The sequence below is a fragment of the Sander vitreus genome, chromosome 8 (assembly GCF_031162955.1).
Source record: "Sander vitreus isolate 19-12246 chromosome 8, sanVit1, whole genome shotgun sequence".
In the NCBI taxonomy this organism is placed as follows: Eukaryota; Metazoa; Chordata; class Actinopteri; order Perciformes; family Percidae; genus Sander; species Sander vitreus.
The window spans coordinates 17,481,080-17,502,267 of NC_135862.1; the positions used below are offsets into that span (position 1 = coordinate 17,481,080).

Sequence of the window (21,188 nt, forward strand, 5' to 3'; positions counted from 1 at the left end):
TTGTCTTTGGGCACACAGAGAGAAAAATGCTTTATATTTATGCTCTTATGGGCTTTGGTTTTGGAATGATGATGATAGTTTAGCTCCAGGGATACGAAAGCATGTGATGAATCGTATCATGGCTATATAAGCATGCTAATATTCTACATCTTAGTGTGAAATATTGCATGCAACTGATTAAATCCAAAGTTGTTTCTTTGCATGTGACAGTCAGACCATTATTCAGCTCCATCCTTCAAAATATTGCACGTCCCACAATTTATTCAAACAGTCATAAGCGTTACATGTGACTCATCATTTAAAATTAAATAAAACAAAAACACACGGTATTGATAATCAAATACATTTGGATAATAGAAATCGCAGTATGTCAGATTTCGCTCATTTACATTTAGGTAAAAAAAGAAATATATTATACAGTTAAGCTCTTATTTTGAAAAAAATAAACGCACCGGACGCCGGAAGTAGTCATCCAGTAGTCATCCAGAAGCTAGCAACAGCATCTATCAATAAGCTAAAAGCTAGCAGTCTAAATATACTACAATTTCCCTCTCAGCACTTAATTTGACACTTAATTCATTTGTGTTATTGAAAAGAGTGTGCTTCGCATCAACTCCGAAAAGGTATAACACTTTAACACCACGCCTTTAATCAAATACAGCTTTTGCTTCTTGGAATAAACACGAGATAGAAACTCGGCTAGCCAACGTTAATGCTAAATAACAGGCCTACGCTAACGCTAGTCAGTTAGCATAACGTTAAGTATTCGGTAACATTCTGATGTCCTACCGACATAAATAACTGATAACAACTGATAGATTATTAATTTAACATACTTTTTTATTTATTTATTTATATTTTTGTTACAACATTTTTTTTTCAATATTGTGCAGCCATGGCAGCGGATTGGCTGGGTAGTTTAGTGTCAATTAACTGTGGACCAACACTGGGAGTCTATCAAGGAGAGGTGGTGTCTGTGGACCAGTCCAGCCAAACCATCTCCTTAAAACAACCTTTCCATAATGGAGTCAAGTGCCCTGTTCCTGAGGTCACATTCAGGTAAAGCTCAGCCACGAGTTGTATGCTCCCCGGATGTTTTTCACAGATTGGGCTGATAGACAGCCACTGTTTCTTCCTGTTACGAAATACAGTACTTTACGTTGTCTTTCTTTCTGCAGTGCCATTGACATAAAGGAACTAAAGATTTTAGATATCAGAAAAGGCAACGCTAAGAATAGCTCTTCTACGAAGGTAAGCAGTGTTCCAGTTGCAGTCCCAAAGGGTGACCCCAGGCCTGTGGAGAAACTCAACTCTCCTCAGCACTGCTCCAAAAGCTATGGAGAACGTCACCTGGACGTACCCGGCCAGCCAAAAGGATTTCGTCAAAGACACAACTCCTGTAAGTGCAGTTTAGTACAGCTCGGTCAGATATTGCTGATTGTCTGTGAAGGTCCTCAGTCATCCAGGTCATAGTTATCCATGGAAGGTTGAATTCAAGGGCAACTGGACTTGGTAAAGGTTCTCGAACATGTTTAGTCTCTCATCCGAGAGACTTTGAGAGACTTGGAAACCCAGCTATTTAACCTCTGTGGAGTCGTTGTCAAGATGACATAGCAGTCAGGGCTTCGTTCCCTGGCTGTTGTAACGTTGTTACAGTTGGGGTTCCCTACAGTTCAGTCAGAACTAAGGAAGTCTCGGATGAGAGACAAAACGGTTTTAAGAACATTAACCAAGTCTAGTTGCCCTTGAATTTAACCTTCCTTGGATATTGCTGATTGTGTTGAGATTTACTGTGTATCTTCCCCATCAGGGTCATCTAGTAGCCGAGGGGCAAACCAAGCGACACCGAAAAAGAATGGGGTGAAAAATGGTCAGATGAAGCACAGAGACGACGAGTGTTTTGGGGATGGCATGGACGATGGGCTAGATACAGACTTTGATTTTGAAGGAAACTTGGCTCTTTTTGACAAAGCAGCAGTTTTCTCAGAAATCAACATATCAGAGCGCCGCAATGGTGCAAGGTCGCGTGGGACGCCCCAGGAGCAGACCCCTTCACGGTACCGTCATGATGAAAACATCCTGGAGGCCAAACCTATTGTGTACAGACAGATTACTGTACCGCAGCCCGGGGCCAAAGAGTACTGCACTGGTAAATTGTTTCACATAGTAATGAAACAAATGGTAGTGAGGGCAAATTATTAGAAGTGTACTGTTAAATATACTTGTGTTGTTTTTTTCCATACAGACTCTGGGCTCGTTGTACCCAGTATATCCTATGAACTACACCAGCGTCTGTTGTCAGTCGCTGAGCGTCATGGTCTCTCACTGGAGCGAAGACTTGAAATGACTGGAGTGTGTGCAAGTCAGATGGCACTTACATTGCTGGGAGGGCCCAACAGGTAAGCATGTATGGTGATGGTTTATAAGCACATATGAAAGCAGCCTTAGCTACATGACAGTTAAGGCCTACTTGTATTTTATTGCTTGCTGTGCTAGTATACTACATACAAATCTGCCAAGAATCTATCTGGACAGTATAGGTTTAATGTTCATAGAAATTAGTTACTCCCTGTTTACATTGGCTAAGTTTTGTTAGCAAGGTACATTATCAGCTGTAACAAAATTCTAAATATAGTAGTGTTTTAATTTAACACCTCAAATGTTCAATATTGAAAAAATAAGCCATTATTAAATTATCAGAAAAGAAGCATGATTTATTTTTTTTATATAAGATACATCAGGCCTCCATACTAGTGCAGCTTATTGTGTTGTATACCAAATATGAATTAACAGGCACTCAGTGCTTGGAGATAGCAAAATCTCAGGAAAGCAACTTAGTTTGTGTTATATTTTTCGTCTAGATTCACTCCAAAAAATTTACACCAGCGTCCCACAGTGGCTCTGCTGTGTGGCCCTCATGTTCAGGGTGCTCAGGGCATCAGCTGTGGTCGTCACCTGGCCAATCATGAAGTGGAGGTCATCTTGTTTCTGCCAAACTTTGTCAAGATGCTCGACTCAGTCACCAGCGAGCTCACACTCTTCAACAAGACTAGTGGCAAACAGGTGTCAAGCATGAAAGGTGGGCATATTTTTCTAATTTTATATTTTACTCAGTTTTATTTTACATTTTGCATTCTAGGTGAGGTCATATTTTTCCTTTTTTCTGTCGGAATCCACAGACCTTCCAGACACCCCAGTAGACTTAATCATAAACTGCCTGGACTGCCACGAGAACACATTCCTGTTGGATCAGCCTTGGTACCGAGCAGCTGCAGACTGGGCTAACCAGAACCGAGCACCTGTACTCAGCTTAGACCCTCCTGGTAGGGGACAGGGGCAGGCTGTAGAGGCCAAGTGGTCTCTCTCTCTTTGCCTCCCCCTTCCCCTGGCTGAGGGAGCTGGCAGGGTTTACCTGTGTGACATAGGTATTCCTCGCCAGGTGTTCCAGGAAGTGGGAATCAAGTACATTTCTCCTTTTGGCTGCAAATTTGTCATCCCCTTGCACTCTCCATAATGGGACTAATGGTCAACATCCCTCCATGCCCATTTGGGTTTTGGCACCTTGTATTCCAGAGTTCATCCATCAAGTTTCTAACTCATGTGAATGGGACCACTGTTTGGTACATTAGTTCAACCAGGACTAAGTGCATTTGGGTGGGATAGGAAAGCGCTTTATTGAAAAAGTAAATGTGTTGACCATCAGAGGATTCAGCAATTATGTAGATACCATTGTATTTACATGATATTACAAGATATTTGGAAGATAGATTTTTCAAAAAAAATACAGCTCAAGTGTCAAAAATAATACCACATAGTCTTCAGTAGTTTTAGATTTAATAAGACAATATCTGATTTCAAATGGAAACATTTATTAATGTCTCTGTAATCTAACCTCATATCAAAGCCATCAGTTGAATGAAATGGAGATCCACCATATACATGCAAATGTGTTATTACTATAATCTGGATGAGACCACATAACACCAATTTGCATTGGTGTTACCATTGCTAATGACTTGGTTTATAGCCTGCCATACTCTTCAGCACTCTGTTACTGTTGTCTTATGTTTTATTAGGATAGAAAATCCATTTATTTTCCATTTGATAGGATGACCCAGCATGCAAAACCTCTAGCAATCTTTCCTTTTAATGAAAAACCTTTGCTAACTAAATTTTGTTACAGTGGGGAGCCAAAGTCATAACGTCTTGCCCGGGCTAGCCTCTGTTCCACTAGCTTCTGTAAGTCAATGCGTTCAGCATTTATTTTATCGGTCGCGTCAAGACAATCAAGACAATTCGCCATCCACTACTGCAGTTGTTAACGTTAACAAAATTAAACGCTTACTATGTGAGCATAGAACAAAACTACTGCTCCCATGAAAGAACTACAAGCGCGGGTACTTCGGTCATTGTAACTTGGTTTTGTCCATATCCATAAAACGTGTGAAAAGGCCGCTAAAAACAAATATTGAATAATAAAAATAAAAAAACTACTGGCCTTGTCTAAACTCTTGAAGCGAGCCACACGACATACTGTTGAGAAAGACCGTTCCAAAGCTAGATTTTTAGTTATTACTGTAGAGTAGTAACACATGTCAGTGAGATTTTAAATGACATTTTCTGGGAATAGTACCCAGAAAGAAGTTGCAGTTTCACTTTGGCTAACTTTGGCTCTCTATTGTATCTGTTAAAGGACCATACCAAGTTTCAGTTCCTTGCAAATCATGTGTTCTGACCTTTCTTTTAATTCAGACTACTGTTAAAAAAAACTGATATATTTTTCTATTGGTTTCCAGTTATTACAGTATAAAAGAAATTAATTAGCAGACTCCTAGAGCTCTGTTATGTTGCTAATCCATCACAGTGAACATAAAGTCTGCAGTAGTTAAATTATTTTTGTGTGGTAATGTAGATAATCGCATATTTAAAAAAATCTGCACTGCATTACACTAACAAAAATGAATTCATATTTGACATTGTGATGGACTAAAGTTTCAAGAGTATCCTCGTACATTTTCATGTTCTATTGAAATGAATAGAAGCTAATAGATGCCTGAAAGACAAAATGCATCAACCTTTCTGAAAAAAACAGTAGCATGATTTTCAGATGGTTAGTTGTGATGTAAAATGGAAGTGATTGTAAATGGTGGTATGGTCCTTCAACGTTTCAAACCACCTTGCAGGTCAGACTGTCTACAGTTAACTTTTTTTTTTTTTAACAAAGTTGTGTTGGTTGACAAAACAAGCTGCCTTTTTCTAAAGTATAAATGCTCTGTATATTTGGGGTTTGATCAAGATGCAACATTTTGAGTAATTAAAGAAGAGCTGCTTGTTTTGAGCTGCTTCTTGAGGCCTTTTCAGACAGGTTGTAGGCATCTCTACTCCTAGATTTCTTTGACAACAAAAGTCAACCCCTTTGCTTGTTATTTGAAAAGATCACATATATGTTGAAATGTGTCCAGGACAGATGCTTTACTGGACATGCACATTGTGTACACCAACATGTACTTAAATCTTGTATCGTTGAGGTCAGCGTAGTCTAGAAAAGGCTAAAGTGAAGCAGTTTCAGAAGTTACAAATGATGTAATTTGGGATATGGTTTATGGTGTGGTATTGTGTCCACACATTAACTTGTTAACATCTCAGGAGGATTAAAAAGAAGTTGGTTTTTTTCCCACTGTGCACATTATCTGCACAGGGTTCACAAACTGATTCAGTGAAAATTACTTTCATGCACAAAGGGTTTGTCCTTTCTCCAACATTCCTCCGGCCTGATGTGTTATGTCACGTCTGTTGAGACAAGTCTGGCTTGAAAACATCCACCAGCGTTACTGAATGTAATGAGTTGTTTTTTTCTGTGGCCGCCAGGGGGCCATTAAACCACACTTTGGGTGGCTCTTCCTTATTCTGTTATAATGGCAGCTTTATGTACTACGTCTACAAACACTAGTGTTATTTCTCTACGAAATGTGAAGCGTCAGAAACTACGAGGTGGTCTGGCTTTGGTCAGGAAAGCACCTGTTTAAAAGAATAATTGTTTAAACGCAGGTTTTACTTCTTGAGAATTATTAAATTAGTTTATATGTTTTAAATCCTCAGATCTGCACTGGGTGTTTAGTCCGTGCGAGAATATCGCATTATATAACTAGTGGGAGGTTTTATCGATACAGGACAACTGTTTGCTTTTGGGAGCGAAGTCGAGGTTCAAAAGACTGCGCAGTCCTCTTGTGTCATGTCTGCAGATTGAAACAATAAAAAACTTCTACCGTTGCTCTAACTTTGTGGACTTTTTGTAATCATTGACGATCAAATTATTCACCAACTTGACTGAAATTAATTCAATGATCCATTTTTTATCCCGAATAGTTTCTCATTAACGCGCATGTGCACTGCAAAATCAAGGTGGGGCAAAAAACTTGAATGTTCTGACGGGGAAAAGGAGTGGGTTAGTCTGAAGTAGACTCAAATTAGTCTGAATCGCGTTTATTTAATCGCTGCAGTTTTTATTCGGAGTTATCGTGTTTTTTTTCTCAATCATTTTACTATTTTTCAATAGGAGCACCGTCGAGGCTGCTGATAAGTTTGTAGGAAAGTTAATTTTTCATCATATAAGGCGACTTTTCAAAATTATGTTAACATGAGAAGACGCAGCAACAACAGTCTATGCCGGTTTTATTGAGGTACGTTTGGAGTGCTGAAGTTTGGAGTCACCTTAGGCAGATATCACTTCCTCACCGGGACTTGTGTTTTGCGCGTCGACATCAACTGTCGGTTATATATTTCGTGAATGGCAATTTGTCTGCCGTTGCTCAAATGAAAACGGACTTTGGGCAGTAGCCGAATCACCTGTTATTACCTCAAGCTTCTTGGTTTTTGCCTGCAAACAGGTAAGAGTTTCATCTTGTAATGGAGCCGTATCTTGTGCAGTAACGCTGTTTTGTTGTGGTAGCCTGATACCTTTCCAAAATAGAGCTAACCTGTGGGCCTGTCAGCGTGTACACTTCGTACTGACAGCTCTGATGAAGTTTATCAGAAAGCACTGGTGTTTGGAGCCTGTGACAGATAATCAAGCGTTTATATACTTAATTGTATATAGGTGCAGCTCAAAGTGCTTTACAGTAAAACAAAAATTGGCTTAATAAATATGCGATTTCCTTATTAACATCCTCCCCCTTCAAACTTCTGCCACTTCACATCTTGTTCCGCTGCACAGCATGCAACTCTCCAAATTGCCTGTCACAACATGGTAGATAATGGTAGTATTTGTGTAATAATGATCACTGATGACTAAGATGGTAGCCTATATCAGAACTGGGAGCCTGCGATTTTTGACTTCTTTTTCTTTTAAACTAACACTGACTTTGTAAAACTGTCTGCACTTGCAGGAATGTGTGACTTGCAGAGAGGTTAGTATTAAATGGTAATGCCTCTCAGTTTGCTATTGCTTTTTCCCATTTAGTCTGTCATTTTCAGGAAACGATTAATCAAAAAAATGTGGACAAGCAACCACTGCATCAAAAGCAAGTGCCAAACAAAAAACTAAAAATTCAATGGAACCAGCATTTGTCAGAACTGAGGGACTAAGGACCTATTGGGTCTGCTTCAGGGTCATGCCCCTCCGGCTGAGGCAGCATTTAAGTTTCTGGAAAAGACTGAAGCCAGTAGCCAGTCAGGTGCTGACATATCCGTAGAGCTTCTTCCATAGAGAAGTCTTCTTTTAGAGTGTGACAAAACTGTTAAGAAGAATAAAGCTGGTGAAACAAGCTCATGAAACCACAGCAAAGCTGCTACCCTGTAATGTGTATGCATGGCTGCATCAGCAGAGCAGCATTGCACTGCATCGTTTGCATTGCACCACAGCAAGGAAGTGTCCGTCCACTGCTCAGGCATGGCAGCTTTGCCTTACATGGTGTGTTTTTCTGACGTGTTTACTTTGTAATATCATTAATTGCCAATAGTGCCATGCATGTAAATGTCAAGACCTTCATTATGTTGTTTGAACTTTGGATAGAAGTAAAATGGAAAGTTAACTGTAATGCCTGGATGCCAACTTAAGGGGGATTTTCCCCTGACTGACAATTTATTTTGTCTCCCTGTTTCTCTGAAGACAGCCTTGTTTTTCAGGGTTAGGTTTTGCATTTATTTATGACAAACAGGATGCTATTTCACATGTGTACCCTGTCATTTGCTTTCGTGCCTTTACCGAGCCTCACAGGCAAAACTGACGGCCATTAAAGTGATACAATGACTGCTTGTGCTGCAGGCCCTACCACTAGACTCACACTTCCTGTCTTATATCCTGCAGACAGTTGTTTCAGTGAGCAGTGGTGCTGCACCAGAGTCCAGCTGTTGTCCTGGAGGAAGAGGTGATTTGCTTGTCTGAGGTTCCTCAAGAACATCTGCAGGCTGTCAGACTCAGCTGGGTGAACTGTTGGCATGCACTCTTTCTCTTAGTGTATATTTCTCACCACTCTGTGAGTTGGTTTGTCTACCAGCCAGATAAAAGCTCAGGGGGCATGGACAGAAATCATTGTTTCTTTTTCTCTGCCCTTGGCCCTGCCACCCTGCTGCTGCAATGGTGATGACAGGGCAGCAGCATCAAAGCAGTCGTAGAGCATCCTGAGGCTGAAGGGGTCAAGATGTGGGGCAGATTACCCAGGCCCCCCTGCTGCACATAGAAGAGGGATGCAGGAGCACACAGTCAATAACACAGACTTGATACTCATTGATACGTTATTACAGGATATCCAGTGGTGGAAGAAGTATTCAGATCCTTTACTTTAGTACAAGGAACAATACATTCATGTAACAATACTTATTACAAGTTAAAGTCTTGCATTCATAATCCTACTTAAGTAAAAGCACAGAAGTATTATCAGCAAAATACACTCAAAGTATCAAAAGTAAAAAATAAATGGCCCTGTGACTGATATATATATATATATATATATATATATATATATATATATATATATATATATATATATATATATATATATAAAAATGTGAAATGCTAATCTGAAGTGTAACAAGTAACTAGCTGTCAGATAAATGTAGGGGAGATTAAAGTGCAATATCTCCCTCTGAAATGTGGGGTAGAAGTATAAAGTAGGGCTGGGCAATATATCGATATATGAGGCTAGATATCGTCTTAAATTTTGGATATCGTAATATCCTGATATGACACAAGTGTTGTCTTTTCCTGGTTTTAAAGGCTGCATTACAGTAGAGTGATGTAATTTTCTGAACACACCAGACTGTTCTAGCTGTTCTGTTATTTGCTTTTACCCACATAGTTATTATTTCAAAATAACTGATGATTATTTATCAAAAATCTCATTGTGTGCATATTTTGTGAAAACACCAATTGTCAACCCTACAATATCGCCACAATATCGATATCGGGGTATTTGGTCAAAAATATGGGGATATTTGATTTTCTCCATATCGCCCAGCTCTAGTATAAAGTAACCTAAAATGGAAATACTCAAGTAAAGTACAAGTACCTCGAAATTCAACCTAAGTACAATACTTGAGTAAATGTACTTTGTTTCTTTTCCACAACTGAGGATATCTATTTGAAGGTTGCCCTGTTATTCCCTAAATTAACATTTCAAAGTCCATCCATACAATGCGGTTTTTGAGTGATACATTTGCAAATGTGTCCACAGGACCTCCAGCCATCCTCACTTCATATTATCACAGCAGCTTTTGCAACACCTTGCATGGTCAGCATTTTCACCTCTGCAGATAGACGAGGGAGTGGCAGATTTAAACACGACCAAAGAAGATAGTTCTACATTCCTGTCCTGTCTTGCTTCTTGCAGTCAGGCAGGCTACTGCTAATTTGTACAGTTTAGACTACAACTGACTTGCACAAGACAAGAGTCAAATGTTGATCAACCGGTTTGGTTTGAACAATAGGATTGTTATGGATGCCAAGAATATGTGAAATTAGACTATAATAGCTACATGAGCTTTGTTTGAAGAGATATGGCACCTATATTTATTAGTGACTTGTTAAATTTGGAGCAAGTTTGTGCTCTTTCCTGACTCCATTCACTTAGTCTGTCACTAAGTTTGCTGGTTTCTTGTTGCTTTCAGTAGCTTATGTCATGCATAGCTTCTCCTGTAGCAGACTATCTCTCAGTTAAATGTACTAATTCACTGACTGCCATTGCTGTATCATGGTATTGATCAGGTATATTTTTTTTGTCTGTGTTTAAAAGAGAATTTACCTGACAATAACAAAGCAGCAGACACAAGTTGATTGTACTCTGTTGATTGTAATAAAACGTGAAATACAATGTATATCTTCAGACCTGCAGAACTGTAGCATTGCTGCCCCTAAAGCTACTCACTGGACAGACTGAGGATGATGGACTTCTCATTGAGACAGGGGTCAGTAGAAGCCCGGAGGTCAGTAGAAACTCGACTGACTCACAATGACAGCCTTGTCGGCTTCCTGAAAATAGCAAGCTGTGGTTTCATGTAGAGCTCTCTGGAAATGTCAATGTTGCACGTTGACAGACTGAGTTCTGTCCCATTCAATCAGCTGCTGGTGGCCTGCTGCTGAGATGCATTCAGAGGAATTAAAATGTGCTGTTGTGTGTCAGCATTGGCCCCATTGATCTGTTCCTCACTTGGTGAGATCACTTTGCTTCTTCAAGGACTTTGCCCAGACAGATTCTGTTTCCAGAGCATTGTGAGCATGATGTCCTGCTTCAAGTTATAAATTAGTCTTAGAGATTTAAGTCAGAAGATTTCTCACTTAGTTTAGATGAGTTTTTAGCCACACTAGCAGCATGACTCCAGGCATGGCATTCGTTAGTCAACCACTTTGGTCCAGACTGAAATATCTCAACAACTACTGGATGGTTGCCTTAAACTTTTGTACAGACATTCATGACAGTACAGGGTGAAGCCTACTGACCTTGGTGATTCACTGACTTTACCTGTCTCACCACCAGCAGGTAGACATTTGTGATTCAGAGTGAAATGTTGGATAGATTACCATGCACTTTGGTGCAGATATTCATGATCTTTGTTTAACAAGACCATGTGGTCTTTGTGGAAGTGTTTTACCATCTTTTAATTAAGTAAAAGTACATAAGTATTATCAAGAAAATGTACTTAAAGTTTAAAAACTGAAGTACTCACTATGCAGCTAAAATGGGCTCTGTTACATTATTATATATTATACTATTAGATTATTATTATTGATGCAGTAACATGTAAGCTGTATTTTTATGTTGCAGCTGGCTGCGCTAGAGCTCATTTTACTCATTCTTTATACAGTTGGATGGTTTAATTTACTTTATAACAATGGATTGTATTTTATATACTCATTATAGGTTTTACAAATCTTAATCTGCAAAGTAACACATGACAACAGGTACTAAGTAAATGTAGTGGAGTAAAAAGTAGCATAAAATTAGGGTACAAATAACTCAGAATTGTACTTAAGTACTGTTAATTCCACCACTGCTTTGTATCTTGCGCAGTGGTTTCCAACCTGGGGGGCGGGATATCCTAGAGGGGTCATCTGAGAGGCCACGAGATGATTAATGGATTATGAGAGAATCAAAAAATATTTCTTCTACACAATTTATGTTTACTTTTTTTTTTCTTTACTTTTCTCTTATAATTTTTTTTCTTGTGAAATACTGGATACTTTTAGCCTCCCAGGCCTCTAAACAAAATTTGAACCAAACAATTTGAGGAGAGAAAATCTCTTTGGCTGAACTGCTCATGATTTAAGATACACATTTTAAACTGTCAGCTGGACAGATTGGTTTGGTTTCCTTCACAATGAGTATTACAGCCTTAAAGCACTGCTAGCATGACTTCAGATTTTAAGTCTTCTATTACTGTTAAGAACTTCTGCACAGTGTGAAATGTCAAAGTGTAATGTAGAAAAGATGGGGTTCGAATGAGCAGATGCTAAATGGGGGTGTCCTTGCTGGGTTGATGGGCGTGGGAAATGTGTTTAGATAGACAGCTGCAGTACTCTATGGGGGACAACAACCGTCTCATCCTCATCATACTAAGTGATGACAGTCCTTTCTGGGACATGTGAGAGTTCTTAGTGTCACATTTGGTGTCTGTGAAGGGGCTGGTCATTGAATGTGTGACATGCCAGATTATGTTTTCAGTGAATGAAAGATTAATTTAAAAGGAAGAGCTCAGAGAGTGATATCAGCAGAGTATCTGTTCATGTTTCCAAGAACCCCACACAAATATTGTAGTATTCTAAATCTGGGCAGGCAGTTGACTGCATAGTAACGGACATGTCGGAGGATGTGATCTCAGTGACAGAATTGATCAGAGCCAGGATTTTCCCTGAGCTCTGACAATTGAGCCCCACCTCTTCTCCATCGGAACTGATACAGGAAGAGAGGAAGTGGGGTTTTGGGGGAAGATTGAAAGGGTTAGAGCATGACTTAATCCAAAGGTCATCCTCTGCTCTGATTTGTTGTTCATGTATCATGGAAACACTGCCCTTGGGTGACTCAGAACTTAAGTTACAGTCGTAGTGACTGCTTTATTGACGTAAAGAAACGCTGGGCTGGATGAGTCCCTTGGGCCTGGTCAGATCTCACCACAAGTTTGCATTCCAGAGTTGAAGAGAACTATCTTGATTCCTACAAGGGCCAGTCATTGGGGCTTAGTTGGAGAATGTGTTGGGTTAACATACAGAATAGAAACTACAAGTTATATGGCTTTTAGACATCTTTATTGTCCACTCGTGTGAAAATGTTCCTTTGGCTTCAGACATGGACATGCATTGACACTTACAAATTTCACAGACATACACTTCAGACACAGACTTCCTCTGCCATGGGTTAGAATACGTGAGATAAAAACAATAAATAAGTAAAAGTGGCTAGTCAGCTAGAATATTGTTCCAAAAATATACTTTATAGTATATTTCTGAGTTATTATCCATCAACACACTGAGGCCATGTCTTTATGTGCATACTGTTATCCTGCGTCATGGAAACATTCTGCCCCAGTTGTGAAAGTGTGATTTTAAAAAAAGATTAAAAAAAAAAAGAAGACTCGTTAGTTCTGCTTTCTGTATTGGCAAGTTATTTTTTACTGGCACTGTCTGAGTTGACACTACTCTAGTGTGTTCTGATAATAGCTGACTTGTTAACTATGAAATAACACCTACACCTACAAAGACAAACCACAAATTCACTGTCTTCCTGAGAATTTGTTGGTGGTTAAGTAAATATCTCCGAAGCAGGCTGAAAATTATCTTTCTCTTCTTAGGCAGTGTGTGTGTGTGTGTGTGTGTGTGTGTGTGTGTGTGTGTGTGTGTGTGTGTCTGTGTGTTTACCAGCTCTAATGGTAGCAGCTAGAAAACATCGCCTGTGAAAGGATTGAACCACCTCATCATGACCGAGGTCCAGGTAAGATAGGCCTCCAGAGTACATGCATGTCAAAACTCAGATACAACAAGACATGTCTGATGAGTAAATTGTGAGACATTTGTTTACTGATTAGTGATCTACCCATGTTCCCGTAGACTCCATGGCCACAGGGCACAGAGTGTGTGGCCAGGTACAACTTCACAGGCACATCAGAACAGGACTTGCCCTTTAACAAAGGAGATGTGCTGACTATTGTTATCGTCACAAAGGTAACGTTTCATGACCTAACTTATGTTCCTATAAATATAGAGTTTTGCTTCTGAGATTTCATGCAATATGTGAATTTGACAATGCTGACACTTCTATATGAAAACACATGAAATGACATCATAGTTATGTTTCCTACTCCACAATATTACATTTATTCATTTTAACATTTTCTGACATTTTGTGTTTTAGGATCCAAACTGGTACAAAGCTAAAAATGCTGCAGGTCGCGAGGGAACCATTCCAGCCAACTATGTTATGAAAAGAGAAGGTGTGAAATCTGGAGGCAAGCTGAGTCTAATGCCGTGAGTACACAGATTATCATGGTTTATTTATTTCTGATGCCCAATGTAATCTTATACTTTCAATACAAACCAGATTAGGTTAATGTATCTGCTGTCTATATCTTAAAAGTTGCCACTACACCAGCTTTGTGTGGCGTCTGCAGAAGCGGCTAAAATAGCTTTGCCTTCTTCCTATGGCGACGCTTAGTGAGTTATGTGAATGGAAACCACAATTGGTCGGGCTGTGTTGTAATTGCAGTGCACTTGTGTCGGTTTCTAGCTCAGCTTTGCTTGAACTCTGTGTAGTTTCCTGTTGTTTCTTTTCTATCTCAGGCTGAAGTAATCTCAAAAATCTCCCTGTTTGTCCACATGACTGGTTTCCGTTTTCATGCATGTGAGCATGTAAATGAATGACATGTTTATTTATAGAGCCCTTGATCACAAAATAATGTATCAGATGAAGACAAACGTACCTAGTGGCAAAACAATACACAATGAAAGGTAACATGAAACATAACATGACAAAATATAGCCGTTAGAAAGACATGACAGCCCTACTTGAGCTACTCTTAGTATGTGTATGTAGTATGTTTACGGACTATAATGTTGTATTTATACATGCAGAACATTGTGTGTTGACAGTTATACTGAAATAATATTAAAAGAACAGACAGAAGTGGCGGAATTCAACTGTTTTCATTATTGTAAATATCACCAGTCATGAATGTGAGAGTAGAATGGTAAAGGGGATCTAGGGGCCTCTGAGTGGAAGCAGCATTATGTCTATGAAATATTAAATCCCTGTAACACATAACTGAAAGGAAAACTCCTCTTCCTAAAACTCGAAGGGAAGCTGCTTCTCTTAGTGTGGGGAGAAAAAGGCTCTTTCTCAGCTTTCCAACAAGGTTTCCTGTGTGATATTTAAATGTACCTTGCTCATAAACCCAGATGCAAATGAATTTACTGTACTTTCTGTGACCCTCTCCAAAATAAAACTGGTCACAGTGGATATGTAAATGACTGTAATCTATACCTCTGGATCTTCAGAACAGAATTTGTTTTGTTTATTGTCTCAAAGGCTTTTGGAGAATCATCAACAACACAGGCCCAACATGGATCCCGTCAGTCTTTCCTTATTAACTGGCAGGATTCAGATTTGGCCTTCTCTGCTTTTACACACTGATGTCGGTCTGATTAATACCTCTTAAAACAGTTAGAGGCTTCCCTTCCGCTGCTGTCAGGGGACATACTTATATTACAAATAACTTCATGCTCATTTTGATGGCTGTAGTTTTGCAGTGCTTCAGCGTTATACTGAGTGGTGTTTATAATATTTGAGTCTCCCCTCATTGATAAAAATAGGGTGGACAAAATATTAGAAACACTTCTCAGTATCAGTACAATGCGGTATAATCAATATCAACAGCACTATAGGTGTAGGTGCCAAAACGACCATAAAATTGAACCAACACAATAACTGAACATTATAAACTTCATGAAAGGCAGATTTATTGCAGGGCTGTTGTATTACACTGCAATAGTTTTAGATTTGTGTACCTTTATAAACTGGCATGCTTTGCAATGATTGATGCAAACAGAAGGATCCAAATAGATTTCAATCATTAGGTGTTTAAAATGTATGAGTTATCATAATTTTAAGGATTATTGATCTACATTTCAGAGTGGTTTTTCAATTTACATTGATTAGATGAGTGGTGTTGACGGAGTTGTAATGGTCTCTTTTTGATGTTACCTCTCTTGTTCTTCCACTCGCAGATGGTTTCATGGGAAGATAACGCGGGATCAGGCAGAGCAGTTGCTTTACCCTCCTGAAACAGGCCTGTTCTTGGTGCGAGAGAGCACCAACTTCCCCGGTGACTACACCCTGTGTGTGAGCTGCGACAGCAAGGTGGAGCACTACCGCATCATCTACCACAACGGCAAGCTCACTATCGATGACGAGGGCTACTTTGAAAACCTCATGCAGCTGGTTGAGGTAAGACATTCAAATTAGGCTTTGTTTTATAAATAAAACAAGGTGTTTCTAGTGTTTGCTCTGGTGCTATATAGAGCTTTTGTCTACTGTATGTTTGTTGTATTTTCCTGTTTTAGAGCCGCCGCGTGTCTGTTCCACCTCATACAGTAGATCACATAAAGTTCCTGGAACAAATAATGAACAGGAAGTGTCAAAGAGGAAGAGTGAACCGTATGCTGAGGTGCAGAGTTGTAACCTCAAAAATACACCAGGCCTTTTGCTCTCAAAATGAGTCCTTTCCCTGTTTAACATGCTTATTTTGAACAGACGCATACTATATATTCTACAGAGTTAAAATAGAGGAGTAATTTTAGTCTGACCTATTTAAGGGGGAACCTTGTCTGTCGTTTACAGCCCTCTATTGGTCATTGTGAAACACTGCTCGCTGCGTAAACTGTACTGTACTATATGCTTAAATATTCCTTAAAATAACGCCAGAAAAACATTGTGAATTAAGAAACAGTTAACAAAGTGAAGAGCTGAAGATGACAAAACAACAAAAAAATCAAAAGAGAAGTGCATAAATTAAATAAATTAAGACCCTCATAGAGATATATGAGAAGTGAGACTTATCTTTCAAATTGGTATGGCGTTCTTCCAGAAAAGCAATATATTTCCAATATATAATCCAGCAATATATTAAGTTTGTCCTTTAGAGCAAAGACAATTCTGTCCAGTTGGAGGATTACGTAGTTAGATTATTAGATCATTATTATTAGATTATTTAGCCAATGATGTACTGAAGGCAGTTCTGGTGTTTTCTAATAAAATTGTCTTTGCCTTTTATAAGGCTATATGCAATGAGCAACCTTTTGGAGAGCCCTAAAAGTGCTGTAATGCTGGTGTTTCTACTTAATTTTTTTTAATGTGTTGCTTTCTTTGTAGCACTACACCAAAGATGCCGATGGCCTGTGCACCAAACTGATAAAGCCAAAGGTGGAGGAGGGGACGGTGGCCGCTCAAGATGAGTTTTCCAGGAGTAAGTAAATTTATGCAACCACATCATTGTAGCCTTTTTGTTTATGAGAAGCATGCATGGGCCTGTTATGTTTCAGCTGAATGTTGTTTCTTCTTTGAACAGGTGGCTGGTCAATGAGCAGAAAAGACCTCAAGCTGCAGCAGGTTATTGGGAAAGGAGAGTTTGGAGGCAAGTAGCTTCAAGTTTACAGCTGGCCCAATTTTAATTTATTGTTTCAGAGATCAGATATGTATGATGAATAAAAATTGAGAATTAACATTTGTGTGTATTTAATTTGTACAAAGGTTTTGTTAAAAGTAAAGTTAAACCTTAACCATGCAAACTTGCCTAACTGCATTGAATTCCAGGTATAACATTTAACAAAAAATCCTATTCCCTCATTTCCCGTATGGTTTAAGTGACGGTTATGTTATTTTTGTTGTTGGTTTTGTATCAGGAATAAATGGTGAATAAAAATTCATGTAGACAGTGTTAAATGTGAGTTACAGTTCATTGTTATTGTTTGTGATCATTCCAGATGTCATGGTGGGAGACTACAGAGGGACTAAAGTAGCTGTGAAGTGCATAAAGAATGATGCTACAGCACAGGCCTTTATTGCAGAGGCTTCAGTCATGACGTAAAGAAAATATTTTTATTTTTTTTTTAGAAACATGAATACACAAGTCACATGTAAACCACATAACATGTCTGTGTGCTCCTCTTCTTCCTCAGGCAACTACGGCACGATAACCTGGTGCAACTGCTTGGAGTGATTGTAGAGGAGAATGGGAGTCTGTTTATAGTTACTGAGTACATGGCCAAGGTAGGTAGCAGACTGTCTGTCTGACAATTTGTCAGCATCCAGAGTACTGTTATAAAGATGTCACATGTTTGTTTGTTTTCAGGGCTGTTTGGTTGACTACTTACGTTCCAGAGGCCGGACAGTACTTGGTGGAGATGCTCTACTTAATTTTGTACTGTGCGTATGACTACAGTTGGCTACAATTATACTGTATTAAAGGTAGACTGTGGAGTTTTTGATTACGGAGCAATGTTTTGATGAGCAGCTCCCCGAATTGTTTGTATTTTGTGATCTGCATGTCAAATTACTGAATGCGTTTGTAAAATAATCTCTTGCATAGGTATACTTTAAAAACTGATCATTATTACCAAATAAAAGGTACAAGAACAGCTGTGTGATGTCTCTCGGTTTCATGCAATTCCACATATTGACAGTTGGTGACGATTAGAAGTTTGAAAGGCAGCACGGCACCAGTAAAAGAGAAGAAGACGACAACAATAGGCAAATGTTTCATTAAGGTGGAGATGCATGCAACAAATTGTAGGCAAGAAACACTGAATGAACTAAGCCATGTTTATTTGCAAGAAAACTCCACAGTGAACCTTTAAAGATTGTCTATGTTTTGTTGGATTATAAGGAAATTTGTGCTGCATGTTTTTTAACCCAGGATTGAGAGAGAGAAAAGTCCTTCAGGTTTGGAACTTTGTTTTCTTGTACTTTTACAGAGACGTCTGTGAAGCCATGGCGTACCTGGAAACAAATAACTTTGTCCACCGAGACTTAGCAGCTCGCAACGTTCTTGTGTCAGAAGACAATATGGCCAAAGTCAGTGACTTCGGTCTGACCAAGGAGGCCTCTTCCACTCAGGACACTGCTAAGTTGCCTGTGAAGTGGACATCCCCAGAGGCCCTCAGAGAAAAGGTGAAGTGTTGTTTACAAGAACTGTTTCCATGTTGAGTAGTGTGCTTTGCCAAGTGTAGCTCCCACAGATTGAAACAAACTCTTACATGTGTGTTTTTCTCTTCATCAATAGAAGTTTTCCACCAAATCTGATGTTTGGAGCTACGGTATTTTGCTTTGGGAGATTTACTCTTTTGGCCGAGTGCCTTACCCGAGAATTGTAAGTATCAGTATTTTTTCGGAAAGAGGCATACAGAAAATATAAAGAAGGAATTAGGGCTTTGATTTGAGAGGGCAATGCATTTACAGTTTAGACTCTTTCCTATTTCAGATTATATGATGTATAGTTTATCATGCTAAAGGGTACAATTTCGATGTGGTATTGTGACTTTATTGTGACTTATAGAACTTAACAATGTACAATATGTATACCATCTAAAAAGGTTTTCTTTGACGTAATGTACATAACTGAAATTAAAAAAGAGACTTTAAACTGCATTCTTCTAATGAAATATTTTTTGTTTAGAAAAAGTACTGTATATACTGTGTTCTTTAATGTGGACTGTATTTTTGACCAGTCGCATTGCTCGCCCCAAATACAGAACACAGGGAACACACTAGTTTTTCAAAGTAAGTTAAGTTTTCTGTCAACACTGTCTACTCTCTTACAACTTTTCTCCATTCTGTAGCCATTAAAAGACGTTGTGCCTCGAGTGGAGAAGGGATACAAAATGGACTGTCCAGATGGCTGTCCTGAAGTGGTGTATAACATCATGAAACAGTGCTGGAACTTGGATCCTGCTGCTCGACCAAGCTTTCAAATGTTGAAGGAGTGGCTACAACATATCAGCCAAGGGATGGGAAAAAAACAATGATACATCTGACAGAACAGACACAAAAAGGGACTTTCTCCTTATTTCATTTTGACCACTTGGACTATAACCTAGGAGGAAAAAATTGATTTCAAAGGACTTTTTTATTTTGCAAAGTTCACGACAAAGTCTGCTTTCACACAATGTCCATGAACCGTTAATTAAAACTGTCAATGTTTATGTTTCTTAGCGTCATCCCTCACCTCAGGTTGTTTAAACTGCAGTAACTCTTAATTACTGGCTCAGTCGCTCTAGTGAGTATTTCTGCGCTTGGTTATCAAGAGTGAATGATTAACTGTCATATCAACAATTCTTTCCTTAGAACACAGTGCTGCCTCAGAGCCACAGTGCCTTGACCTGTTTAAAAAAATAGATATGTTACGTCCTTTATGTTGATGTACTTGGTCATATTGATGGCATGATTACATTTTATGAACATGTAGACCGTAACATAATTTGACTAAGTTGACTGAAACCATGGTATCCATTTAAAGAGGAGAGATGCTTTAAAAGTAGGAATACAGTTTTAATACGTCATTATTTTTTACGGTTTCCAGGTACACCTTTTTGCATGAAGGTTTAATTATTTTGTTAAAAGGACTAAGTTAAAATAACTATAATTATGCAGCTTTATTTTTTCATTGCTATATAATTTTGAATGTGTTGGATCTTTCTATAAGTCAAAAAGGTAAGCACAAGTTTGGACAAATGCCAACTTTACTATTGATATAATAACATCATTCAGCTTAGTCATGTAGACATCATTTCCATGTACAGACTTTTCCATCCAACATCAATAAATGTTTTATTTTGGGACTCTTCAGGTTGAACTGAATTTTTCTGGATTTTGTATGTAATGAGAAAATGAGAATGTGAGGTTAAATGTATTGTGCTGGCATTTTCAACAATAAAGAAAATACATTTTGAAAATAGTTTTGCAAAAACAACAGTTTTTTAGCATCCTTTTTTAAAATCAATTGTCTTAGTTAATGTATTTTCTATCTAATATGGAAGTAGTAAATTGTAATTTAAACTAAGAATGTGTACTTTAATGTTACTCAAATACTTTTAATTGTTACCAGAACAATTTTTGGTATTAATATATTTTACTACAGTTTTTATTATTTATTTTTTGGGGGAATTTTAGGCATTTATTTTATAGGACAGATGGAGACATGAAACGGGAGAGAGAGGAGGAATGACATCCAGCAAAGGGCTGCTGGTTGGAGTCGCACCCACAGCTGCTGAGTCAAGGAGTAAACCTCTATATATGGGCACTTGCTCTACCAACTGAGCTACCCAGGCGCCCTACTATGTTATCATGTGTTTTGCATAGAAATCCCTGTTCTCAAAATAAACTTAATAACTTGATAATTACAGCTATTATAATATTATAGTTAAGTTAAAAAGCACAAAATGTTTTCAGAAATTTTGTAAAATAAAAAAAGATGCAATCCAGTGCAGTGTGCAAACAAGGCAACAGTGCCATCAAGAAATGAGCTTTCTTATTTAAGAAAGGTAGGATAGTGGCTCTGTAATTTACAATTTCTTTAAAGAAAACAGCAAACAAAATTTACATTTGTGAATATGAAATTCTGCCACAAAAATACATGAATTAATAAGGAAATAAACGTAATTACCAGAAATAATCCAAAGGTGATATCTTCGAAGGAAAGGAAAAGTCTTGAAT

General features: G+C 38.5%; 2 protein-coding genes across 2 annotated transcripts; both read left to right on the forward strand.

The window, feature by feature from the left end:
* The first annotated feature begins 472 nt into the window (after positions 1 to 472).
* Positions 473 to 6,277, forward strand: edc3 (enhancer of mRNA decapping 3 homolog (S. cerevisiae)). The gene is made up of 7 exons (XM_078257243.1): positions 473 to 623; positions 894 to 1,059; positions 1,179 to 1,399; positions 1,811 to 2,149; positions 2,246 to 2,399; positions 2,862 to 3,079; positions 3,180 to 6,277. The coding sequence occupies exons 2-7, from the start codon at positions 896 to 898 to the stop codon at positions 3,512 to 3,514; spliced, it is 1,431 nt and encodes a 476-aa protein (XP_078113369.1). The 5' UTR covers positions 473 to 623; positions 894 to 895; the 3' UTR covers positions 3,515 to 6,277.
* A 140-nt stretch (positions 6,278 to 6,417) lies between these two features.
* LOC144522293 (tyrosine-protein kinase CSK-like) lies at positions 6,418 to 20,038 on the forward strand. Its single transcript, XM_078257244.1, has 13 exons — positions 6,418 to 6,887; positions 13,349 to 13,418; positions 13,535 to 13,648; positions 13,839 to 13,951; positions 15,707 to 15,926; positions 16,851 to 16,944; positions 17,047 to 17,112; positions 17,462 to 17,561; positions 17,657 to 17,747; positions 17,830 to 17,903; positions 18,452 to 18,647; positions 18,760 to 18,846; positions 19,316 to 20,038. Exons 2-13 carry the CDS (start codon positions 13,404 to 13,406, stop codon positions 19,499 to 19,501), a joined length of 1,356 nt encoding a protein of 451 aa, XP_078113370.1. The 5' UTR covers positions 6,418 to 6,887; positions 13,349 to 13,403; the 3' UTR covers positions 19,502 to 20,038.
* Positions 20,039 to 21,188: the final 1,150 nt, after the last annotated feature.

What these genes read in the sequence shown, in the direction of transcription:
- LOC144522293 (XM_078257244.1), top strand. An exon ending in GGCAAGCTGAGTCTAATGCC is followed by an intron (nt 13,952 to 15,706) that starts GTGAGTACACAG and finishes TTCCACTCGCAG; the next exon opens with ATGGTTTCATGGGAAGATAA. An exon ending in CAGAGGCCCTCAGAGAAAAG is followed by an intron (nt 18,648 to 18,759) that starts GTGAAGTGTTGT and finishes CTTCATCAATAG; the next exon opens with AAGTTTTCCACCAAATCTGA.
- edc3 (XM_078257243.1), top strand. Translation starts at nt 896, where the DNA reads ATGGCAGCGGATTGGCTGGGTAGTTTAGTGTCAATTAACTGTGGACCA. An exon ending in GGCCAAAGAGTACTGCACTG is followed by an intron (nt 2,150 to 2,245) that starts GTAAATTGTTTC and finishes TTTTCCATACAG; the next exon opens with ACTCTGGGCTCGTTGTACCC. An exon ending in ACAGGTGTCAAGCATGAAAG is followed by an intron (nt 3,080 to 3,179) that starts GTGGGCATATTT and finishes CGGAATCCACAG; the next exon opens with ACCTTCCAGACACCCCAGTA.